Source organism: Microcaecilia unicolor, chromosome 3 (assembly GCF_901765095.1).
Source record: "Microcaecilia unicolor chromosome 3, aMicUni1.1, whole genome shotgun sequence".
NCBI classification, from domain to species: domain Eukaryota; kingdom Metazoa; phylum Chordata; class Amphibia; order Gymnophiona; family Siphonopidae; genus Microcaecilia; species Microcaecilia unicolor.
In genome coordinates this window covers 81,949,973-81,977,224 of record NC_044033.1, presented here as the reverse complement: position 1 = coordinate 81,977,224, position 27,252 = coordinate 81,949,973, and the positions used below count along the sequence as shown (strand labels likewise).

At 43.1% G+C, this 27,252-nt stretch overlaps 1 protein-coding gene across 2 annotated transcripts in view; it reads right to left on the bottom strand.

Moving 5' to 3' along the window:
• The window catches only part of GALNT14 (polypeptide N-acetylgalactosaminyltransferase 14), a 610,663-nt gene that overhangs the window by 101,188 nt on the left and 482,223 nt on the right, over positions 1 to 27,252 (bottom strand). Inside the window, exons 4-6 of one of the 2 annotated variants that reach the window (XM_030196114.1) lie at positions 21,329 to 21,396; positions 10,056 to 10,121; positions 7,012 to 7,136 (exon numbers count right to left, since the gene is read on the bottom strand). In XM_030196114.1, coding sequence (XP_030051974.1) covers positions 7,012 to 7,136; positions 10,056 to 10,121; positions 21,329 to 21,396 — 259 coding nt within the window. The remainder of the gene's footprint in view (positions 1 to 7,011; positions 7,137 to 10,055; positions 10,122 to 21,328; positions 21,397 to 27,252) is intronic. The other variant, XM_030196115.1, reaches the window with a different exon arrangement.

The following is a 27,252-nucleotide window of genomic DNA, read 5'->3' as shown; positions in this document are numbered from 1 at the left end:
TAAAAAAAACTCCAAACTGCTCAAAACACAGCAGCCAGGCTTATATTTGGAAAAAACGAGATTTGAAAGCACCAAACCCCTACGAGAAAAACTGCACTGGCTCCCAATCAAAGAACGTATTGCGTTCAAAATCTGCACCCTGGTTCATAAAATCATCTACGGTGAAGCCCCGGGATACATGACAGACCTCATAGACCTACCAACCAGAAATACAACAAGATCAACACGAACATATCTAAATCTCCACTACCCAAGCTGCAAGGGCCTCAAATACAAATCAACCTATGCATCCAGCTTCTCCTATATAAGCACACAACTATGGAATGCACTACCAAACGCCGTGTAAACAACATATGACCACCTACCTAACGATCCAACTTAAATGTCCTAACTCTGCAACAAAACATAACCAAAGCTCGTGCAGGACATAACTCAACTCTTCCTCCTTACGATTACCCAATGTGTCTGTCACACATGAACTCTACTCTGCCACAACATCACTCTGTATTTGTTCATACCGATATTGGCGATCGCCTGTACGGTAACATGTAAGCCACATTGAGCCTGCAAATAGGTGGGAAAATGTGGGATACAAATGTAACAAATAAATAAATAAATATAGCTCAATATTCAGAAAATGCTGTACTCCTAAATTATCCTTCTATATAAGTGTCCTACTTTCAGCCAAATTTAGAAGCATAACTAAAAATTTATCTTAATTTAGGAGCTTAAAGGTTATGCTTATAAATTTAGGCCTGTCATTCGTTTGCCTAGATTTGTGAGTCTAATTTTTGAGCTCAGTACTGTCAATCAGAGCTACACTTCTAACTTCTTTTCCCTGCCCTAAATCCACTCCTGTTGCCACCCACGTTTATGCTACTAAATTTAAGAGATTAGTCAAAAATCTGAGTAAAGCTTTATGAACTCAACACTGGTAAAATTTCAGAGGAGGACAATTTATGAGCATAACATTCAAAGTTATAAACATAAATCCTTGGAATAATAGGCCCATGAGGCCCAGTTGAGCCTGCAAATAGGTGGGATAATGTGGGGTACAAATGTAACAAATACATAAATATTCAATGGGAGTTGGTAGAAATGGCTCTTACCCAGTTAACTCCTGCTGACTGGCTCCTGGACAGATTTTCAGTGACACTTAAGCAGATAGTGCTGCTGAAAATGTGGTCACATGGTTTCAGCACCATTCAGGTAGTGCTGTGGGGACCACTGAGAGGAACCAGAAGATATCTAGGCACGGCTGCTTAGTGCTATTCAGCACCGGTGCCTACACAGCGATCCAGTCAACTGTGGCTGGATAAAAATCTGTCCTAACGTTGCCTTGATAGTGATCCAGGTACTAGCACTGAATATCAGCATTACCCAGATAACTTTTGTCAGCCACTGAAAAACTGGATATTCATCACCTGCATCTGGGTGTCACCTGGCACTGAAAATCTAGGCCTAGAAACACCCTAGCCACCTCAAGGCTAAATATCAGGCAGATAAGAAATAATCACTGTACAAACTGTATTGCTATTTCTCTTTGGGCTAATTTGAAGCACACAAATGTGCCATGAAAAGCTATCAGCAAGTGTAACAATGTGTGTGAGCAACTTAACTTCTGGGCCTGTGGTGAAGCCTTTAGGACAGCAGGCCCTGTTGAGTAGATGAATGCCTGTTCCTGCTTCCCTCTGGTCCTGGCCTTTTAAGGCCCTGCCTTCTATTCTAGGTGCCCCAGCTTTGTCCCCATTAAGGTGGACTGGGGCTGGTGTGTCCCTTAAGGGAGACGAGGAATCTCTCTTGTATGTTCCTTCTCAGCAGGCAAGTTCACCAAAGTCTAAGATATCATAAATGGGGATGTGAAGTTGCTATTTTTGTTTATCAGGCTGCTCCTCCTTCAAAACCAATGCTAATGTGGCAGTTCCTTGACACTAAGCCCCACCCACCCAGAAGTGACATCAGGGTATCCAGACTTTAACATCACATTTCCTTAGTGGCACACACCGCATAGGCGCATGCATGGGAATGTATGGAATTCCTCCAATTATGGGGCCTTAACTGGCCACATATGCAAGCAACCCATGTCAAAGGGCACACACTCGAGGGAGGAAGTGACGTCAGCGGAGCTAATGGCCGCTTGAAAGTGGAGCTCCAGCTCACCCGCACCAAGTAGCGCGAATATCTCCCTCCCGAAGCGGTGAACAAGATCGCCAACCACCGTGAAAAGTGTTGCAGTGAGTGGGACCGCAACGAGTCGATGCAGGCGAGCGGGGAAACAGTAAATCTTTCCTGATTCGCATATGGTGGCGGGCCAGCAGAGAAAAACATGGCGGAGACTGCAGGGGCACCCTCCAATGCACAGGGAGACCTGGAAGAGCAATCGGGTGTGGAGCTATTTCAACCCCAGCCAAATTGCTGCTAGCACAGGCCTGGAAACAGCCCGAGACCCCGACCCTGCAGAGAGTAGGACATAAGGTTGACCATATTTATCAAATGTCTAAATTGACAGCATTGAGGAGAGGCCACATTCAAGTTTTTCAGAAAATTTGGGAGCCATTTGAGCAGAATAGGGTTGTATTTGGCTCGCCACCAGTAAAAAGGGGGGGGGGCAGGGAGGAGGGGATAGGAGGGGTGAAGAATAGTTGATTGGTTGTAATCTGTATGGTTGGGCTTTATGTAAGAGTTCTTTAAAGACCAGAAATGTAATGTTGAATATCCGGGTCTGCGTACCTGAACTGAGAATATTGTTGAAAAAGAATAAATAAAGTTTAAAAAAAAAAAAGGCACACACTCAACCTCATTACATATAAACTGACTTCTGACCTGAACCTAATACCATTAGATACAAAATGGACTGAAATACCATGGTCAGACCACCACAAATTAAACCTATCCCTACAATGGTGAAAAAAAGACTCACACCATACACATGAACGCACAACTTACACCACGAGAGGCCAAGCAGACTCTGTAATATTCTGGCAACAGATATACAACAACGAATGGTCAGCACATTTAAAGCCCTCCTGCGTGCTGGCCGTCTCCAGGGCTTCCCCTGCTTCATTCGGATGATGTTCGTGCCTTAGTCCCGCCTTCATTCTGACGTCATTTCCTTTTTTCGCGAAGGCGGGACTAAAGCACGAACATCGTCCGAATGAAGCAGGGGAAGCCCTGGAGACGGCCAGCACGCAGGAGGGCTTTAAATGACGGCGCTTCGACGGAGGTAATTAAAAAAGACGGAGGGGAGCGAGAGGGGAGGGTGGGGGCGAAGGACATCGTTGGACATGCTTCGGAGCGGCAGGGGAGGTAAGCATGGCCTGTGATGGCGCCCTCCTGCAATGCTTACCTCCCCTAATGGAGCCGGCTCGCCCCCAACAACAACCGGCTCGCAAGAGCTGTCAAAATTTAACAAGCGGCTCTTGCGAGCCGGTGCGAGCCGGCTCCAGCACACCACTGATTATATGTCATTTAGAAGTTTACATAAAGCCCACTTCTTTAGATCTGTGTTCAGCTAATATGAAAATATATATTTTGTAAATAGTTGTATTAATATTAATTGTCTTGTAATGCTTCTTCTTAATTTGTTATGTTAGCTGCATTGAACCTGAGCTTTCTTGGGAAAATGCGGGGTAGAAATGTGATAATAAATAAATAAATACAATTATAACCCCATTACATTTTAAGCTCACTTCATCTACATCTACTGACTTTCTACTTTTTAACCACCCTTCTCCTGCTTCATCACACTCTGTTCTGCTTCTTCAGACATTATTGACAGATCACTGCACCAACTCACCATTTCCCATTATTCTTGGCGACTTCAATCTACAACTAGACAATTCTTGCTCCTTCTTGGCACAGGACTTTCTCACACTTATGTCTGATCTAAATTTTAAACAGCATATTACAAACCCTACATCTTCTTGATTTAGTACTTTCATCTTACAGCTCATCACCTTCTCTTGATAACTTTACCTTGCTACCATTGCTATGGTCTGACCATCTCTTGATTTCCTTTACATGTGATGCACATGCTCCTCTTCCTGCCAGTATCATAACTTGTACCACTCATAGAGATCTTAGTAAAATCACTTCCCAAACATTATTACAGCATTCAAATTTAGATATCAGCACCCTTTCTCAACTGCTTTTAGATGATAAAACAGATCAATGGGACATTTCACTTCTGAAAGCTCTTAACAAAATCTTCCCACTTCAAGAGCCACTTCCCACCATTGTGTCACACAAGCATGGCACACTTCAAGTTTGCGTGACCTAAAACATTACTTAAGGAAAGCTGAATGCCAACGGCGATGCCAACACACTAGCATTACCCTATTCAATATTAAGATAGCAGCTTCTATCTATAAGACAGCCATTCTGAATGCTAAGCAAACATATTACACTAACAAAATACCCAAAGCTCCTAACACTGCTGTTCTCTACAAAGTAGTTAAATCTCTTACAACTACTTCAAGCCCAACTGTTTCCAACACTACAATGCCATCATCTCAACAGCTGGCTTCTCATTTTGAGAAGAAATTAATCACCTTGCGTGCCTTACTGATCACAACCTCCCCCAACTCAGTCCCTTCACCTAATGCCTCACAATTTGTGCCTTGCAGCTCTCTAAGTAGGTTCACCAGCCCCTCCACCTTTACAATTTCCTTCACCATAAAAAAGTATGAGGCCTACCACTGTCCCAACTGATCCCATCCCATCATCCTTGGTTAAAAAATTCTTAGATTCATTAATTCCCTACATCTTATCCATGATATCTACCAGCCTGAATGAAGGCTATATCCCACCCTCCTGGAAACAAAACCACAATTCGACCTTAGATTAAGGATTACTCACAGTCAGCTCATGACTGCAATAATTATAGTCCAGTCACAAACCTTCCATTTATGGCTAAAATAGCAGAATCCATTGTCCACTCTCAGCTCTTTGACTTTCTAGACAAAACGTTAGCACTTCACCCGAATCAGACAGGTTTTCAACTGCATCACAGTACCAAGACATCTTTGCTTGGCTTAACCACACATGTTTGTTATCATTTTGACCAATCTACTTCAGTTCTCCTACTCTCTATAGATTCAATCTCATTGATCACAGTATTCTTCTTGACAGGCTCTATCAGTTAAGTCTAAGAGATACTGCTGTCCTATGGTTCACCTCCTATTTGACTGTTCCTATACAGTTCAAACCAGTAATTCTTTGTCAAAGGCTTTCTCCCTCCCGTCCAGAGTCCTACAAAGATCAGTATTAGCCTCCATTCTCTTCAATGGGTGCTACTACAGTCTCTCAGCTTTACACCATATATTTATGCTGACAACATACAAGTGTTATGTACACTCAATCCATCTGACCCTCTGAATATCCAACACATTAATCCAGGGCTTTTTTTGAGGGGGTACTCGGGGGTCCTGAGTACTGGCACCTTTTCCAGTCTCTGCTAAAATTGACCCATGGACCACAAGTTTTAATGAAAGAGCTCAGGCTCAACACACCAATTCTGCTTTGTCATCGATTCTGTGACTGGTTGCAGGGGGCCTGGCTATTGTAGGGTGAGTCCCTCAGTGATCACCACACCCCTTAAGGGTGGCCTGGAATTTGAGTACCGGCACCTTTTTTGCTAGAAAAATTGCACTGCATTAATCATAGACTAACCAAAGTGACTGACTGGCTATCCAACAACATGCTCATGTTAAACCCAAATAAAACAAGGTCCTCCTTTCCACATATCAACCAAACAGAACACTGGCAGCACCGATTCAGCTCTGCTCCATCTCAGTTCCATTAGTTCATGAAGTGAAAATACTGGAGTCAGGTTGGACTCCACACTTCCTTTTATCCCACAGGTCTCTACTGTAGAAGATGCTCTTTCTATAAACTTCATACTATCCATTTCACAAGAAGCCTCTTGCATCCTCCAGCCTTAAATGTCCTCACACACTCAGCTTGATTACTGTAATGTTTTATACAAATTACTTTATATTAGGGATCTGCAGCACTTGTAATTAGTCAAAAACACTGCATTACTGGTCATAAAAAATTTGATCATGTCACCCATCAAATAACCTATAAACTACTGCTTCTTGTATTCAAAGTCATGCCGCTGCCAAACCAGCATATCTATCTCATCTTCTGACACCTTTCTGCCCCTTATGCACACTTAGGTCCTCCCAACAAAATTAGCTTGTAATCATAGTAACATACAGTAACATAGTAGATGATGGCAGAAAAAGACCTGCACGGTCCATCCAGTCTGCCCAACAAGATAACTCATATGTGCTACTTTTTGTGTATACCCTACTTTGATTTGTACCTGTGTTCTTCAGGGCACAGACCGTATAAGTCTGCCCAGCACTATCCCCGCCTCCCAACCACCAGCCCCGCCTCCCAACCACCGGCTCTGGCACAGACCGTATAAGTCTGCCCAGCACTATCCCCGCCTCCCAACCACCAGCCCCGCCTCCCACCACCGGCTCTGGCACAGACCGTATAAGTCTGCCCAGCACTATCCCTGCTTCCCAACCACCAGCCCTGCCTCCCACCACCGGCTCTGCCACCCGATCTCGACTACCTTCCACAAAATTAGATGTGATACCACACAACACTCTATTTTTTCAGTTCAAGGGCATGAGCTTTGGACTAAGCTGCCAACCCACCTTCACCTCTCATCCTCCTTATAGAAATTTAAAACCGACCTTAAGTCCTTCCTATTTGGAGATGCCTATAATTAATGACATTCATGTTGCTTGTATGAAGGTGCTGGACACTATTCTGAAATATATAATCCCCTCCCCAGTTGTGTTTCTCACCCACCTATCCTATCAAACATTGTATTTTGTTCCCCCCTTTCCTCACAGTCTGTTGTTTTCTTTCTCACCCCTCCTTGGTTGCTTTTAATTGTAAGCTACCTAGACATTACTTTGATGGGATATAAGCCCTTTATAAACTCGGAAACTTGGAAGGAAGGCAGCAGGGCTTAGCACCTGGGGCACTTACCTCTTTAATCCTTTGCAAGAGAGGTAGGAGCCAGTCCTTATTGACCTCACAATGACTGTCAAGAAACGTCAGGACGCTAGCCTGAGTCACATCTGCCCCTCGGACACGGGATCGGATCAAACCTGCTTGAACAGACAGATATTTATTCAAGCAATCTTCATTCTAAAGCAAAGCCAGACATGGACATGATATCCTGCATGACAAGAATGGAATTACTGTCAAATCACAAGTTAAATCCCCACCAGATATACTCTGTTTTTTTTTAGTCTTCATTTATTTATTGTTTTTTTGTTTCTTTGTTTCAGCACATGCAATTTTAACTCCCTTTTTGCAGGGTACTCCTTAATTCTATAAATCTGCACATACAATTTTATGCTTGCCCGCAGATTCTATAAATGGTGCACAAATTACATGTGTAAAATTACACGCTATTCTGAGATGAGCCAATTAGCATTAATAATTGGGTGCTAACAACAAATAATTGGCGTTAATTGGCAACAATTTAGATTTCCACATGCATCTTGCTAAGCGCTACTCTATAAAGATCCGTGTGCAAATCTTATGGCATGCAACTCAAAAGGGGGTGTGGCCACGGGAGGGGCATGGGCAGGTCAGGAACGTTCAGTAAAGATGCATGCAGTATTACTGAATACCGGGGATCTGCACCTAATTTACGTGCCAGGATTTACACCAGGTTTCAGTTGGTGTAAATCAGCACACCCAAAGTTTGGCATGGAAATTGGCCCTAAGCACTATTCTATAAAGAGCACACAACTCGGAGAGCAGATTATAGAATAGCATACTGTGCAGATTTTTTTGGCTTCCAAATTTGGGGGCCATTTACTAAATCTATTCCTTAGTGTGCAAAGTGGCATGTGCATGTTATAGAACAGTGCATAACAATATAATAATTAGCTGCTAATTGGTGTTAAATTACTGGCCATAATTGGTGCTAATTGGCAGTAATTTGCTCTAACAAGCAGTTATGCACATAACTGCTCTTATTTGGGATTCTGCAAATAGTGCAGGCCAAATTCCTAGCGCTCAACTGCAAGGGGTTGTGGACCTGGGAGAGGCACAGCCGGGTCAGGAGCGTGCCTAGTACTTATACACGTGGGTTACCGAATTCTATTAGTTACACACCTAACTAAAACACAGTCCACATTCTGAGGGGTTTTGTTCTAAATCAGAACAGAAATTTACTGTTTTTTTTTTAATATTGTTTTTTATTAACAAGAGTAACAGACAAACATTTCCAACCATTCCTACTCATCATGACATTTCTAGTTTTGAACAAATAACTGCTCTGGCGATGAACATTTTTGTGTTAAATATGTACAGAAATGTATTGGCCATGTAAATGAAACTGCAGCAGTTATTTGTTCAAAACTAGAAATTTACTATTAATAAAGTCATCAACAAGAGAAGGAAAAAATGCAGGAAAGTTCGGGAAAACGAATCTGACAGTTCCATGGTTTAAATCTTCATCGAGCGTACAGCTCTAAACTGAGAAACAAACAAGCTCAACTGAAATCCAATTCTCAAACATGAGTGCAAGAAACATGAATCTCATAATGTTCACAATGGAGGGGGGGGGGCCTTAAACACAAGAAAAATACAGAAGTTCTTTTCCACTTGGAAAGACAGAAATTGCTGATGATGATGCTCATAATTGTTTACTCAAATTGTTGAGTGAACAACAATGTGAATGTGAATGTGCTTTCCTTAGGGTTATAGACCCCCTCACTACCACGTCACCAACAAAAAATTCTTGCCCACCCTAAGCACTAGTTTGCAGATAAGCGGCCAGAGGCTTAGCGGGGGCCTCACATTTTATTACCTCACCTGTAATATCTCTCATTCCCTCCTTCCCATTGTTTGATTTCTCTTATCCTGCTCTCAACATCCTTACACTACCAACTGCTGCCATCTGTCCACTACCATAGTGTTCTCTCGGCAGTAGACTTCTTACAATCATGGGCAGAGGAAGAAACTGCTGAGTACATTGTTGTTTCTCTTGCCTTCCAGGTTAAATGATTCTTTTGAGCAGAATGAACCAAGCAGCCTTCGTGGGCAAGGAAGGTTGGTGGGCCTGACACACTTGTCTGCCAAACACCCACCAAAATGTTAAGCCTGCCTTGCTTCTCCCTCCTCCTCTTGTAGTTCTATTGCTTTCTCCTCTCACTCACTCCATCTCTCTCCTGCTATCTTCTTCTCATCCCCTCCTGTAACAGCCATATCTCTTAACTCACAAAACATCCATGGAGCTGAGCCCTTTAAAACATGTCTGATCTAGAATGTCAATAAGCACTTTAAGTTGGATGTTAAATTTTAGGCCAAGGTCATGCTAAAACTAATTATTGCATGTCACAAAGGCCTAATCTGCTTCTCGTGCATTTCTTTCACATGTGCATATGGGAGAAATTTAGTGTTTGCTTCCTTTCGAAATGGTTTAGAATGCACGATAGGGGCTGGAGAACAGCGTGCAGTTCAGAGCAGCCTAAATGACCTTATTACACAGCCCCTTACATCTTTGAGACAAGACTCCTGACTGAAAAGCCAGATTTGGCATTGAGCCAACATGAGAATCCAGCAAGGTTCATCTTCCTTCTGTCTTTCTTAGTCTTTTTAAATTAAAAATGTGATTTAAAGGAGCTTGCTAAGCCTTTGATTTCATTATAAGAGGAGGACAGAAAAAGGAAGCCCAGGGCTTTGTCCTTCTTTGTAGTTTTATAGCTAATAGGTTACAGCTGAGTCCCATCTGATATCCTAATGTTTCCAGAATGCCCAAGCACGTTTCTTTTGAAAATCTGTGCCTATCTGTTTCTCCTGCTTCTGAGTTAATCCAGTTTTTGCAAAAATGGGCCCAGTTACACAGGTTCCAAACAACATTTTCCAGTGTATCCAACGCTCCAGCAAATGTCATTGTTTCAAATCTGATCTTACCCAGGGCCCCTAAGGTGCTAGAGAGCTCCAAGGCTATATCTGTACTGATTACCATAAGGATTATTAGGATTTATTTTATTATTAGGATTAGCTCTTACCTTCTCGCTGGTTGTTTCGCAAACACTTCACCTTCGGTAACTTGCCCAATAGCCGACAGTCATCAGCTTTCAAGAGAGAAAGAAATTATTGTCAGTCCGGCAAACTCTTGAAATGGTGCCTCAAAGAAATGAGAAGTGGGAGCACAACCGTGACAAGGGAGTTTTTGATGGATTGTTATATAACAAATAACTATACTGTAGATGGTTATATTTAATCATTAACCAATTCTACCCTGAGGAAAAATTCAAAGATGTCATAACTGCATGAAATTCAGACCACCCTCTCTTTCCTAGTGCAAACAAGTAGGAAAAGTCAGATTTTTTTTCGTGGTATTCCTTTGCACAGAATTCAAGGCAGCTTAGTGTCCAGCAAAATGGAGCTAGATGTTTTTCTAGAAAAACTGGGTCTTTCCTTGCAGCTGCTGAAATATATATATATATATATATATATATATATATATATATAAAACTGCAGTTGCCAATGATCCTAAATTAGATATTGGCCTCATAATGGAAATGGAGACTGTGGTGACATCACAACCGGTTCTCTGTTATATTAGCACACATAGGCGTCTTCCTCTGTTTTGCACCCAGGGCCGCTTGGGTTCTAAACTTCAGGAGCAGCAGTATTAAACATTTGTCCATGCTGGCCAGTGAACTTGCATTAATTTTAAGTGCAGGGGCTCACCACTAACTCCATGCCATGGTATAAATTTTGACCAGGCATCATTTTTTTCAAATGTAATGGATTCGTTGGGGGGGGGGGGGGGGGGGGGGGAGGGGGGAAGCAGAGGATTATCACCTGATTTTCCATAAACAACAAGATCAAAGTTCATAAGCATAGGAGTTGCTATTTGTGCAATCAGTAATATTTCTCTCAATTACACCTTTTCCCTCTAATCATCAGGCTTAAATATGGGAACTTCTACCCAGATTGATCGAAGATGAGAGACAACAAAACTGAGTTGCATAAAGAGCGATACCCTGTAGGTGGTTAAGATGGCATAGCTGATGGTTGCTGGGAATTATATTACTTTTATGTTTTCTAATTGGTTGAAATTGGTGATTTTTGAGCAATTATTTGATTGTCTTGAAATCGCACTTGTTTTAGTATAACTATCTTTTTTTAATGTTTTGCAATTATGGGAGGAGGGGGTTTAGTATTACCTGCATCACTAAGTGATATTCATTCATATTCATTCTTAGACTGCTTTATCGGTGTTCTCTCCATCAGAGCAGAAATGATGGCTCTAGTTGTAAAATGGTGTACTGTAACAGGGTCTTTATGGTGCTACTGCCCAACCAGCGTGAGATGATATTACTTTTACTGTGCAGACCACTGAAAAAAAATTCATGTTTCTACAATCAATCTACAGACACCCACAGGAAACACCACATTCCCATGAAAATCTGAAACTTTAGCAGTCTGCACTGTAAGTGTACTGTATTTATGGTCTTTATTTTCAAGGACCAGAATTTAAGCAGAAGAGTAGCCTAACAGAACAGAAGGCTAAGAACCAGGGGAACCCAGTTCAAATTCCACCATTGCTCGTGATTTGCGCAAGTCACTTAACCCTCCATTGCCTAAGGTACAAACTTAGGGCCTGATATTCAAAGTAATTTAAGCAGGCAAGAAGAGCTCCATTTGACAGATATTGAAGGGGGTGAAAGACGGCCAACCTTAAATGTGCACACTTGCATAGATGCTGAAAGGAATACCACTGAAGGGTTGACATAGGTGGTGAGGGAAGCAGCAGTGGTGGCAGAGAGAGGCGGTGGACACTTTGGGGGAGGAGAAAGAAAGGAGAGAGATGTTATATACCTGGAGAGAGGGAAAGAGAGACAGGCTGGACATCTCTGGTGGGGGGGGGGGGGCAGGAGGGGATAGGGAAGGGGAGATGCTGGACTATGGGCGGGGAAGGGATGGATGACTGATATATCACCTAAGGTAGCACATATCCAACCATCACTACAGCCTTCACAGGAGAAATAAGAGGAGGAGCAGTGCAAACCATCTATTCAGAAGCATCAGTAGTGAATCCAGGGGCCGACTCACCATTCGGGCAACTGAACAGTGCCCGAGGGCTGAGAGGCTCTGCACGGATGCCCAGATGCCCGGCGCGCCGCTGGTGATCTATTGACCTCTGCAGGGGGGGGGAACATGTTCTTTCCTGCCCAGCCCACTGAGCTGCCACTATTCCCCCCCCCCCCCACTTTGTTTTAAAAACGGCAGCCGATACTCCCTGCGGAAGTCTCACAAGACTGTCCAGACACACGAGACTACCGCGGGAAGTCTCAGCCACCATTTTGAAAACACGGCGGCACCGGCAGATGGGGGGAATATCAGCAACGCAGCAGGCAGGAAAGAATATGGCCCCCCCCCCCGGCAGAGACCACCAGGACACCTCAGGTAGGACTGGGGCAGCGGGAGCGTCGGCTTTGGCAATAAGGCGATGGGGGGTGTTGGGCCGTGGCCAAGCAGGGGGCCCAGACCACCCTCAGTCCACCCCTGAGTGAATCCCATCGAGGAAAGGACTAGCTATCAGGATTGTGTACTTTTAGGCTCAGAGAGCATAGCTCCTAAGGAACCATCTAACTCAGAATGGCCCTCTCGTTGCCAGAGGATGTGGGTTTGAAAAAGGTTTGGACAGTTTCGTGGAGAAAAAATCCATAGTCTTTTGTTGAGATAGACATAGGGAAGTCACTGAATTGATAGCATGAAATGTTGCTGCTATTTGGGTTTCTGCCAGGTACTTGTGACCTCGACTGTCTACTGTTGAAAACAGGATACTGGGTTGCATGGACCATTGGTCTGACCCAATATAGCCATTCTTATGTTCTTATGAATGATAGATCTGTGGTGCCTTCTAGCCTCCAAGCTTGCTGACCTCAAACACCAGTCCTAAACTCAAGGAAATTTTTCAGGCTAGGATATGTCTGGAATGATTTGCTTCTTCCATTCCTGAATCTGGAGAATCGCATTCCTACAATTTGCATTCCTACAATTTGAAACCTAAACAGGGATACCCAAATATGGGAGGAAGGAGAATTTATATCATTTCAGGATACTCAGGAGGAGTACGGGCTTCCGGCTCTTTATGCATTTCAATATCAGCAAGTGCGGGATTTTATCACTAGATGGGCCAAGGGGGAGCTAAGTCTAACTGAGACATCTTTGGAATGGGCAATAGTAAGTGTGTGGGGGGGGGGGGAGGGGAGGGGGACAGGGGATGTATTTCCAGAATTTATAGAGCCCTTTTAGCCTATTGTAAACCTATTACATACTACCAGTCAAAATGGGAAACTGCATTGGGTGTATCCTTTGAATACTCGCAATGGGAACGTATATTTAAATCTTTGCTTAAAGTATCAATATCTAGTAATTTGATGGAAAATGGACATAAGATTCTATATAGCTGGTACTATACACCCAAACGACTATCCAAAATGTTCCTCACAAGTTCAGCCTTGTGTTGGCGTCAATGTGGCCTAGAGGGTGACATGTTTCATATTTGGTGAGCTTGTCCATGTGCCCAAGAGTTTTGGACTGCAGTATTGAACTTTGTATTAAATCTAACTAAGATCCAATATCCTTTGAAGATGGAACATTGCCTTCTACATGCTAGACCGCGAGGAGTGAAATCCCCCACTCATCAGTTGGTTGCTCATGTGTTTGTTGCCAGCAAATTGCTGCTTAGAAACAACCAATTCTTGCACAAGATGGACTATATCAACTTAATGTCTAAACTAACAACCTTACTTACTGGAAACTTACTACCATATCGTCGCATCTGAGACCCTTATGTGCAATGGTCTGCTGGTCCCGGCCCTTCTGTGTTGTTAACGTAGCTAAGATACTAGAGGATAGTGGTTAAGTTTGGGGAGGGAAGAGGGGTGGGATGTTGGATATGTGTGTTGGGGTTGTATCTATGTGTGTTGAGATATGAGTGTGTTGAGGTGTGTGTGTGTGTGTGTGTGTGTGTGTGTGTATGTGTGTATATATCACCTCACTTGGATGATTCTCCTCCCTTCCTCGCCACCCTTCTTACCCTTTCTCCCTTCCTTCCCTGCCACCTTACACACTCTCCCTCCCCTTTTGCAATCTTGTCCTCCCTTTCCTGCCACCTCCTGTTTGCCTTCATCCTTCCCTCCCTTCCTTCCTTCACCCCTTGCACTCTCCCAGCTCCCAGTCCCTTCCTTCCTCTCCTTGTACTCTTCACCTCCCCACAGTTTTCTGTCTCTTCTTCACCTGCGTTCTTTGTTATAGCTGTAGTTTGTCAATTCTTTCCATGACTATGGGAATTCTCATTGGCAGGCTGCAGCTCATCTTTTCTTCTTGGGTTGGTGGGGGTTAGTTAGATAATTGTCGGCACACTACTTCTTTACTCATGAAATCTCTACTGCATATCTGCAGTTAATGGGGCCTGGCCTCCCCACAGCCTGTGGCTTACAAGTTCCTCTTTCCATATCTTATGTAGTTATATCTGCTTGTTCGCAAGTACCAGCTCTGTGGGTTTTGCGGATGCTTGAGCACACCCAGTTTTTAGAAAATGGCTCCACTTTGTCCAAGGACAGGTCATTTGTGATGGGTTTAGCACTTCCAATCATTCTGAAAAGTTGGCCCCTAAGTGTTCATTTACTCGTGCTTGAAAAAATGCTCACAGACAGATAGACAGATGGATGGACCCTCCCCAAGAGGCACTACTGCTTCAGGAGAAAAATAGAGGAAAGGTATACAGAAGCTGTCTTCTAGAGGAGAGGAAAGACGTTTTAATAACATTTCAGAGAGTTCTTCAAAAGGTATTGTTTCTTTAAAGTGTAATAATGAATGTGGCGAGCCTCTCAATGGCATTTTGAGTAACAGACACTATATGGTCTAATTAAAAGAATGCATTAGAAATGGAGGGTGCCCCCCCCCCCCCCCACCTTGGACTAACTCATTGTTTATATATCTCTGACAAGAAAGTATTATTTCAACTATACTTACTGCCTGCAAGAAGACATTTACAGTCCAAGGAACAAGTCAACATTAAACAAATGAGATAATATGTTTAATAAATTGTGCAGGTTTGTGAGCGGCCACAGCATTTCATGTTTCACTGCCAGATGTGGCGAATATATGTTACTCCAGGGGGCTCTGTTGCTGGAGCTGAAACAAATGTGACATTGCCTGGTATGTTTTTTCAAACACACTCCTGGTTATTAGGGGCTGCACATCCGGTAAGAGTAATTCTTTGGAAGTCAGAATAATTGGACTCCAGTGCTGCAAGCCAGTTTTTTCATCGCATACAGGGAACGGTGCTCCTTCTTTATTACTTGAACCAGAAAATGGAGGCAACTGCAAGAGTTTTCAGTATTTCATGAAACATAAGATATATCAAAAGATAAAGATCCAAACAGCAATCTAGTCTTTCCAAATTATTTCTTGCCATAGACCTCAGTGGCGCCCATTGCTTCTCTGCAAGTAGGGATATTCTGTGCTTATTGCATGTTTTATTGATCTTTGTTACTGTATATGCTGCAATCAGCCCCTCTGTTAGAGACAAAGTTGGTCATTTACTAAGGGTTAACAATGCTAATGCCTTTACACATAGAAAAAGATGGCCCTGAATTAAATAATGCATGATGGCATTAGCCCGTGTTAACCCTTAGTAAATGACCCTTTTTGTATTTTTTTTTGTTACATTTGTACCCCACGCTTTCCCACTCATGGCAGGCTCAATGCGACTTACATGGGGCAATGGAGGGTTAAGTGACTTGCCCAGAGTCACAAGGAGCTGCCTATGCCTGAAGTGGGAATTGAACTCAGTTCCTCAGGACCAAAGTCCACCACCCTAACCACTAGGCCACTCCTCCAATTGGTGCTAATTGGAAATGAGATGTTAGTAGCTGCTTAGTAAGCATTGCTCCTTGTAAGTCAGTACTAACCCAATGAACAAGCATGGTACTGGGGCTGGGGGGGGGGGGGGGGGGAGGGTATTATGCTACTTAGGGTGCTCTTTATGTTTATTTGATCTGTGTAAACCTTCCATGGCACATGCCCCAAGCTCATTTCTGAATACTAATGCTTTATGTTCCTAAATTCCAGCAAGTTAGAAAAATCTGATTTGCTGAATTTACAACAGAATGAACAATGCAACATGATGTGCTAAGCAGAACACGTTTACTGAATCTTGTTAAAACAGATCTGAGTCTTAGAATGACTTCAGGTTGTATTAATTCATGGTACAGTAAAGAAAACTGATCTTGATATCCTGGGAGGCATTTTTCCATTCAGGTGAGTTACTCCTGTAATTGGGCACTTTAAAATACTGTGCCTCTTCTCCAATCTGTAGTTCTTTTGGGGATAATTTCTAAGTGAATCGAGCATGCAGAATAGCAAGCAGGCACTTATAAATTTGCCTGGGGAGTGTACATATATAAAAGTAGGCACTTCAAAAACGTAGAGCCTGATACTGAACTTCAACAGTACAGCAGTTAATATGCCTCCTCAGCACAGCTCTCTGAATACATGTATTCAGTGGTGACTGCACTGGAACTATCTATTTAGATTCAGGCATGCTATACAGCAGACCTAAACTGAGCAGAAAATGTACCATTTAGAAGCTGAAGGTCATAGCTAAACAGATAAGGGTCGATATTCTGTGGAATTTACCCAGATAATGCTGCTGAAAATCTGGACAGACTGCCACAGTACTAGCTGGTTAGTACCGGGGTGGTCCAGGAAGTTATCCAGACATAAGCCCTGGGATTCTTTATAGCGCAATTTAAGTTGTGTGTGCAAATCCGGTCATATTCCCGGTTTGCACATGCAACTTAATTAGTTAACAACCCAATCAGTGCTGATAATAGTCACTTAATAAGCAATTATTGACACTAATTGGCATTAATTAGAATTTACATACACAACCGTCTAAGTGTATTCTATAATGTGATGTGCATAAATTCTAAGTCACGTAGTTGAAAATGGGGCATGGCCACAGGTATGGAATGGGTGTTTCTCAAATCTATACATGTTGTTATAGAATACACCCGGTCCACACCTAATTTAGGTGTTGAGATTTACACCAAGTTTAACTTGCCGTAGCTGCCCGTGACTAAATTTAGTCACGTGAACAGGCTCTCATCCCTGGATTCTATATAGCACACCTAGAGATCAGCGCAGAAATCAGCACAGATTCTATAACAATGTACGTAATTTAACAAGCTAATTAATGCTGATAACAGCACTTAAGAAGCAATAATGAGCACTAATTTGCACTGATTAGAATTTAGGTGCACAACTCGCTAAACGTAGGCTATAATGATGTGCGCCAAACTTCTAACGTACGTAGGCAAAAAGGGGCGTGGTTATGGGCAGGAAAATGGGTGATTTGTGGGTGTTCCAAAATTTATGTGCCTAGTTATAGAACATGGCCCAGTGTGCTTAAATCTACATGCTGGGATTTATGTGTTTTCATTGGTATAAATGGATGTATGTAGATTCAAGCACTGAAATATCAACTAAGCGTATTCTATAATCGGCACTTAAATCTAGGCACAGATTATAGAATACGCTTAGTTGACACTGATTTCAGTGCTGATTTTTTAGGCGCCATATATAGAATCTAGCCCAAAATGCAGTCCTAACTGTGCCCAGTTTATTATCCAGGTACTGGCACTGAATTTCGGCAGAGCCTAGATACCTTCTGGAACCTGTCAATGATCTGGCTATTCAGTGACGGCACTCGGATTAGAGCTGGCACTGAATATCCATTTCTAATTCAGTCTACATTGGGCAGCATTTCAAAAAATGCTGCCTGCTGTGGGTTGAATATCGCCCAGTTAATTTCTGCCACAGCCTATGCTCCTCCCCTAATCCAGTCTTCATTTATTTATAACTTGTGAAAATGTACAGATAGGCACGTTATGCAACCCATCAGCGAACGCATAACTTGCTTTAAATATTGGCTCAGTAGTGCTTCCCTTTATGTGATATATACATGACCTTGCCAGGGGTGGAGAAGGAGCAGAGCAGGACTGGCCCTCTGAGCTCTGCCAAATGATTTTTCTTCAACTATAGCAGGTTTTATTTCACTTCCCCCCGAGGACGCTTATGGTGAAACACAAATTTGTTTTGGGCCATGACTACATGAATACCTTAACCTCCAGCTAAAAGACTGGGCTACTTTGAATTGAGAAAGATACTTCTTTTTGCAAGCAGTGCTTTTTAGCACAAGATATTTCTGACCAGCACTCACATAAATAAACCTTTGAATTTTGACTTTTTGTAGCCATAATAGAGTGATGTGGTAGCCGTGTTAGTCCACTTTTAAAGGTAATAGAAATAAAAGAAAATAAAACATAGAAAAGAAAATAAGATGATACCCTTCTTATTGGACTAACTGAATACATTTTTTGATTAGCTTTGTAGTCATAATGGAAAGTAATAATCAGGGCCAGTGAAAGCGGGAGCAGTGGGGGGGGGGGGGCAAAATTCCCCAGGCTTGGCTCCAAGAGGGAGCCTGGCACAGGCAAGGTTTCAAGGGAGCACTAGAAGCTTCTTCCTGCTAGCCTGCTTCTGGGTCCGTCTCTCTCCCTGTTCTTGCACGCCAGGACCTAGACGATTGCATCAATGCGATAACCGGGTGACCTAGGTTATGATGTTAATGCAATCATCTGAGTCCTGGCACAAATGACAGACCAAAGGAGGAGAAGTCAAATACAGGAAGGTAAAGGGGTGGGGCTGTGGCTCAAGTGTGGGAGGCGGCAGCCCGAGTCGGGGGGGGGGGGGGGGGGGGGGAAGACATGCAGCATGGGGGCAGCGACCCAGGTGGGAGGGGGTGTCAGTCTTGCCCCAGGCCCGGATGTGACTCTCGGCAGTCCTGGTAATAATATATGAATTTCAGACTACTTGAGTGTACCTGCTGATCTAATGTGATGTGATGTGATGTGTTACAATTTACCTTCTCATTCAATTGATAAATGGCACTTTTGAATTACTTAGCAAAAAAAAGCACAAAGGGCCTTTAAAAATGAAAGGGAACAACGTTCTTTCATTAAAAAAACCTTTTTAATAGTGAACTTTGATTGAAGGAAGACCCGACACGAGCCGTGTTTCGGTGCTACCACACCTGCGTCAGGGGTCACACCAATGACAAAGGAGGCTTCAACAGACTAATTTCAAAAGGATGATGATTTTCAAAATTATGTGTGATGTGTTCCTCCAAATAAAATGCAGAGCTCACACACATCAACAATGTAAGTCTCAATGGTTCCCTCTCTCTGTTACTTTACTTTTGAATTACTTAACATATTGTATATAAATATTATTTATTACATATTACCCCTATACAGTTTTTCTTTCTGTATTTCATATACTATATGAAATCCCTCTGAAGAGAGGTTTTGAATGAGACAATTTATTTTGCTGAAGGCAGGCTGGCAATTAGGCTAGTGCTGACATAGGCAGGGAAAATATTACATTAGATTCTAATATCTCAATATGGAACTGGGGGAAGGGTCACAGCCATATGCAAATTACTGTGGAAAAAAGGATCACTATGATCATTAGTAACATGGAAAGGATTATAATTACTAAAGGTAAAGGATAAGAGTATGTTTAAAGAAAGGCACATATTGTGCAGGGGTAATGGAAACATTTTTTGGTGGCAAGACAAATGCCTCACCCTGAAAGAGGGCAGTTGAGGTGGTCCTAGGGGATCTGTTTGGCAGAAAGAGAAGGGGGTTGGATTGGATTACATTATTACTGGAGCAGATTTTAGTTGAAAAGAAAAAAGGAAAAATAGGAACAGGGTTTAGCTGTAAGGCTGCTATTAAGGGTCTTAGCCTACAGAAGACTAGAATTCAAAAGGAGCTAAGATAAAGGGGCATTATCTCTCTCAGGGGCCCTTTTGCTAAGCTGTGTAGGCGCCTATGCGTGGCCAACGCATGCCAGTTACTACCGCCCAGCTATAGCGTGGCCCGGGCAGTAATTTAATTTTGTACACGCGTCCAGTAGGCATTGTATGCGTGCTGACGATTACTGCCCGGTTAACGCGTGAGACCTTACCACTAAGAGAATGGGTGGCGGTAAGGTCTCAGGCTCAAAATGGATGCGCACCAATTTTCATTTTGACGCACGTCCATTTTTGCCCCCCCCCCACCCCCCCCACAAAAGGCCTTTTTTGCAGGCGCACTGAAAAATGGACCTGCGCGCATCCAATACGCGCGTCTACTAAAGCGCAGGCCATTTTTTGGTGCACCTTAGTAAAAAGACCCCTCACCCTCTTAACTGAGAGGAGAGGAGTTTCCTTGGTACTGAAAAGGCTGCAGTTAAAGGTCTTGGCCAAAAGAGGGCTCAGAACCTACTACTAATCATTTCTATAGTGCTACTGGACCTACACAGTGCTCTACACATTATATGCAGGTACTTTCTCTGTCCCTTGAGGGCTCATAATCTAACAGGGGCATAGCCAGACCTCGATGGGAGGGGGGAGCCAGAGCACAAGGTGGGGGCACATTTTGGCCCACCTCACCGCCGTCCCCCCACCGCCGCCCTCCCCCGCCACTTCCACCTGTCCCCCTGCAGCCACTACCGCCTCCCCGCCACCTCCTCCTGCCGCTGCTTCCACCCCCCGCCACCATTCACCCCCCACTGCCCCTGTGAAGGTACATTGGCTGGCGGAGGTCCCCAACCCCTGCCAGCTAAAGCGTTTGTCCCATGCTGGTCTCACATTACCTAACGCCATGTTCTGTTTTCAGTCACTGTGCACGCTTGTTTTAATGATACTGAGCATGCGCCAACTGAAAACAGGACAGGGCACCTGACACTGCTGATTACCACCCAGTTAGCACATAAAAAATGAAATTACCGCCCAAGCCATGCAGTAGTTCTGAATTGGCGCAGGTTGGGCGTGTGTTGGTGCCTATGTGGCTAATTAAAAGGGCCCTTTAATGACATCTGCATCAGATGTCAAAACTGATTTATTTATTTATTGATGGGTTGTTGTTTTTTAAAAACTTTTCTAACAAATAATTTTGTTCATCTACAAACATTTAAATGCCTCTATTTACCCCTAGAGTAGTCTTCAAAGAGATGAGCCACTATGACTGCACACCTCCCTCGGTAATGCCAATGGTACCTTGCAATTTGGGAGCTTGTCAGAAAGAATAATGCATCCAGTTGAAAATATGGTCGTTATCTGATGGAAGAACTCTCGAGGAAGCTTCCACTTATACAAAACTCTTCATAAATATGCAATGTCTTTTTAATGACAGTATTCATTACTTACGATCATCACTGAAGTCATCCACTAGTATGATTTCATGGATAAGGTGCATAGGGGTCCGATTTAGCACACTGCAAATGAAGAAAGAAACTGTATTACAGCACTGAGGAGTACAACAACCAGCCAGGAAAGGAAGATTTGAATGGGCTTAGAAGAATTGATGAAAAAATCATTAGATGTAGAAAAACAAAGTTAAAGATCCAGGCAATTCAGGCATTCAGAACACACTAGCTAATGCATTTATATGGCAAATATTTAGTCTGTATAACACAGCTTGCAAGTTCTTGAGAAGATATAGGTAGGATTCATCCCAGCCCATGGCAATCCTTTTCATACTGTCAAATACATATGCAATCCAGAATGGGAGAAAGGGGGTTCAAATCTGGTCCTAGCGATTTCCTGTATATATTGTTTTGCAGAACAGAGGAGCAAGGGGAAATGGTATGCATTCATCATTACCACCATCATCATGCTATTTGTGTTTTTTTCATTGCTTTCCTACCAGGACTGGCCCTATGCATGGGCCCGAAGTTTTTTTGTACACAGCTCTGATCAGGAGCCTTGCTTCCTCTGCACTCACCCTTATCAGGGGTGTTATTAGCTAAGAGGCACAAGGGATCCAGGTCCTGAATCTAGGGTCCAGCATCCCTGCAACTTCCTTTTTGCAACCCAGCATGTCTTCCACACCATGAATCAGATTCACTTGCACAGAGACGATGGAGATAAGCCACTGCTGCTGATGATGGCAGAATTGCTCTCTCTCTCTCTTTCCACAAATTCTGCTATTTATTTATTAGGATGCTGCACCCCAGCCTCCTGCCAGGAAGGAAAGTAATCAAGCAGCACTTATTTCTAGCTGCTGCCTCCTTATCTGCCAACTGTCTTCTGAAATTAAAACTATATTGTGTCATCTGGTCTCATGAGACTTCAGGGCCCCGTGAGGTTCTGACTTAAGGAAGAAGCCAACAGAAGAAAAGGACACAGCAGGTAAGAAACACTGTTCATACAATTCCTCTTCCCAGATGGAGGTGGGGAGTGGGAAGGAATGTGGTGATTCCAGGGGTTTGGGGGGTGGGGAGAGAGAGAGGAAGAAATAGCATTGATGCCAACATAGATAGGAAGGATAAACCCCCAAAATGAGTCATTGCACATGACCCCTTATTCTCCCCAGGCTACCCCTGCTTCCCATTCAAAATACCCAAGGTGACTCAACATAACAAAAACAGTCCATACCAAAACATGCCATTAAAGCAAATAAACAAATAATCACATTATAGAAAATGTGAGCCTGTTGATAATAGTGAATCTGAATTTTCTGAAAGCTTGTGGACAAAATCCCTCAATAGATACTACTGAAGAAATTAAAAAGCCATGGGATAGGAGGAAATGTCTTCTTGTAGATTGGGAACTGGTTAGAGGATAGAAAACAGAGATTAGGGTTAAATGGACAATTCTCTCTAAAGAGAAAGGTGCATAGTGGCATGCCACAGGGATCTGTACTGGGATCAATGCTTTTCTGAACAAATTATTAAATGATCTGGAAACGGGAACAGTGAGTGAAGTGATCAAATTTGCAGATAACACAAAATTATTCAGAGTTGTTAGATTGCATGCAGACTGCATGAAATTGCAGGAGCACCTTGTAAGAATGGAAGATAGGGCATCCAAATGGTAGAAGACATTTAATGTGGACAAGTTCAAGGTGGTGCACGTAGGGGAAGAATAGCCCAAATCATAGCTACACCATGCTAGGATTCACATTAGGAGTTACCACCCAAGAAAAAGATCTAGGTGTCATCGTGGACAATATGTTGAAATTTCTGCTGTGTGCAGTACTAACCAAAAAAGCAAACAGAATGCTAGGAATTATTAGGAAAGGAATACAGAATAAAACAGAGAATATCCACCTGTAAACTGGAGTTTCTCTCTCCTTGGGCCCAATTGAAGTATTTGTTCATTATGTCGAGACCCAGATTGGTGAATCCAAAGGTACGAAGCTTGCAGCCTCGTGAGAACTGGGAGACCCCGAAGCTTCTTTGGGGCCTGATACCACGTTCAGCCCAAATTGAAGGGAGCCCCCACCATAACCATAAGCACAGAGGTCGCCTCTCCTGGTGGCCCCCCACATCCAGGCAGAAGAATGAGCAGAATGAGTTCGGAGAAGAGAAGAAGATCTTTCATGGAGAGGCTGAGGCAAGGACAATATCAGATAGTGAGATGAAGATTGTCAGCAGTGAAGCAGAACAGAGTAACATATCTGGTTCTGCAGGATGAAGTCTCACAGGTACTTCTGGCAAATGCTGATGAAAGTGAATTTGTTGTCAGGGAGCCTTTGTCTTTGCCTGCTTGCTTTGCATCTTGTCCAACTGTGGTAACTTTAGAATCAATTTGGGAAGCTATTTCTGATTTAGCCAAGGTTGCCGTGTGGACCAGAGATATACAAGAGACTCTATATCTGTTTATGATGAGAGAAGAACCTTATAAGATAAGTGTTATTTAGAATATTAACAGAAAAACTGAAGAAATTATATATTTGAATTGTTTGATGGACATTAAAGATTGTTGTAAGGAAGGATTTTTAAGCCAATGATGAAAGTTTTAGCTCCAAGGGTGGCACATAACCTGGAGATCTTAGAGGCTTTTTTCTTCCTTTTTTTCCCACACAGAATACTTGTTTCTACTGATGTCTTATGGGAATTGATTAGGTTATAATTGTATATTGTGAAAATATGTCTTCAATACATAAAAAAAAATAAAAATAATATACCCTCAATGCATAAAAGAGAAATTTAAAAAGACAAAGAGGGGCATAATCAAAAGGGACGCCCAAGTTTTTCTGAGGACGTCCTCGCAGGTCATCCCCATGAAGGGGCGGGGAAACCCGTATTATTGAAACAAGATGGACGTCCATCTTTCATTTTGATAATACAGTCGGGGACTCCCAAATCTGGAAATATAGGTCGACCTTAGAGATGATCGTCCTTAGACTTGGCTGTTTCTGATTTTTGTCGATAATGGAAACTGAGGACGCCCATCTCAGAAACGACCAAATCCAAGCCCTTTGGTCATGGGAGGAGCCAGCATTCATAGTGCACTGGTCCCCCTCACATGCCAAGACACCAACCAGGCACCCTAGAGGGCACTGCAGTGGACTTCAGAAATTGCTCCCAGGTGCATATCTCCCTTACTGTGTGTGCTGAGCCCCCCAAAACCCACTACCCACAACTGTACACCACTACCATAGCCCTTACGGGTGAAGGGGGGCACCTAGATGTGGGTACAGTGTGTTTCTGGTGGGTTTTGGAGGGCTCACATTTACCACCACAAGTGTAACAGGTGGGGGGGATGGGCCTGGGTCCACCTGTCTGAAGTGCACTACACCCACAACTGCTCCAGGGACCTGCATACTGTTGTGATGGACCTGAGTAAGACATTTGAGGCTGGCAAAAAGTATTTTTAAAGAATGTTTTTGAGGGTGGGAGGGGGTTAGTGACCACTGGGGGAGTAAGGGGAGATCATCCCAGATTCCCTCCGGTGGTCATCTGGTTAGTTCGGGCACTTTTTTGTGGCTTGGTCATAACAAAACAAAAAAAAAAAGACCAAGTAAAGTCGTCCAAGTGCTCGTCAGGGACGCCCTTCTTTTTTCGATTATGGGTCGAGGATACCGATGTATTAGGCACGCCCAAGTCCCGCCTTTGCTAGGCCTCTGACACGCCCCCAGGAACTTTGGTCGTCCCCACGATGGAAAGCAATTGGGGATGCCCAAAATTGGCTTTCAATTATGCCAATTTGGGCGACCCTGGGAGAAGGACGCCCATCTTCCGATTTGTGTTGAAAGACGGGCATCCTTCTCTTTTGAAAATAAGCCTGAATGCAATTAGTCAGTGGTGTGCAAAAAAAGTTACATAGCTGGTCAAATATTAAGATCACAAGGATTGCATGAACATTCAAACACCCATTACTTCCCTCATCCGTAAAGTACTATTGATGGGAAAAAAGCCATAACAATGTATAAACAAAACACATAAAGGAAAATTTAATTACAATAAACCTGCCCCAAGGGGTCGCTAGACCACCAGGGCACCACACCAAGAGAGCGGAGGGGAGGATAGGACACCCCTGAGGCCCACGTTTCCTTGCCAGCCTGCCTGTTCATCCACAAATGGACAGTCTGGCAAAACCCGCCTGGCCATGTCCTCTAAGAGGATATCTCCAGGTAAATCCAGACGTATAGTACACTAGCCAATTGTGAATTTATCATGGAAGCAAATTTTATTGTAAATATAAAAATAGACATCTGCTGATTTGCCAATTACAATTTCGGTACATAAGTATTACATACAAAAAGTCTCTTCCTTCCTGTGAGAGGAACTAAGTCTAGTCCTGCTGCAAGTCGCTTCTCAGTACTAGCAGAGTTCCCATTTCTGTTTTAGAAAAGCATTCCTTTTATACTTTTTTTCTCTAGCAATATGTATGTGGAAAGTCTTACATTTGCTGGTCTATTGCTGCCCGTTAAAAAAAAATTTGTATAAAATACAAATCTTCAAATACCGCCAGCCTCTCATTTATAGGCACACAACTTTGGAACTCAATACCCAAAGACCTGAAACTCACAGAAAACTACCTACAATTCAGAAAAAATATCTTTTCAAGAAGTGTTTCCCCCTGGATCTGCCTAATCCCACACCACCATACATCACAAAAAGTTCAGAAATGGAAAACAATATTAACCTCTCTCACAATATGCTAATATATCAACCTAAACGTGTATTGTACTTCTGTATTATGTACTAGACTTCTACAGATCTAAATTTTGTAACTGCCTTTTTAGCAATGTGTAAGCCACATTGAACCTGCCACACGGTGGGAAAATGTGGGATACAAATGCAATAAATAAATAAATCCGAAACAAGGCCAGGACAGATAAACATAAGTGTAACCAGTTCCGAGATGTAGCAGGGCTGAGAGTGACTCCTGGGGCAGGTACATAAGTTGGTGGTGGTGTCTATGACTATGTAATTAAAGTCTCCTCCAAAATCCTTTCCTGGGGCACATAAAAGGAATATAAGGGTGCCCTGAAACAGAATCAAACTGACAGTGATCTGGGCCCTCAGGCAATAAGGATCATGGACTCCTAACTACCTCTCTGACATATATTACTGGTTAGGAGAGAGTGGACCCCCTACTGCTGTGGGCCCTTGGGCACTGCCTTATTGATAGACTGGTCAGTGTACTCCTGCCCTGATGGCTGGCTGTATAATCTTTGTATAGTCTCTAGAGAGACACAAAATTGACTGAGAGAGGCCAGTATGAATTAGAATAAAGCACCCATTTATTTAATCCTCCCCAAGTGCACAAAATTATACAACAGTACCATAAATACAATTAGGCATAAGGCCCATAAAAAACAATGAGATGTAATGGCAAAAAGTGTCAAACTGCTTCAAAATATTTCCAGTCCCTGATCTCCTCTGAGGTGTACTCTCTCCTCTATTCTCCTTCATTGCCTCTGTTCCTTCACTGGCAGGTGGGGTTTGAACCCTCTCTGCCACTTGGTAAGTGGCATTTCACGCTCAGGACTTTTAGCAGTCCCAGTCTCTTCCTTCTGTTTATTCTAGTCTAAAGGAAGTCTGGTCTCCTATCTCTTATGCCTCCTCTGACTAGAGTCTGTGAGTACTTAGAAAAATTCCTTCTCTCCTTTCTGGGAATTAGTGCTTCTTACTCCTTGACAATTCTTCTTCATGTTCAACCTATCTAGACTGGCATAGTCACACTGCTTCTAGGTTCCAATGCTTTCTCCGATTCAATTTCTCTCTCTCTTCTTCTGGAGAACAGGGTGAGATCTTCCTGATGATCCCTCCTTCCTCCTTTGTAAGGCACCTCATACTTAGAGTTTTGTTGTTTTCAGGCTTCAATCACTCTCCACA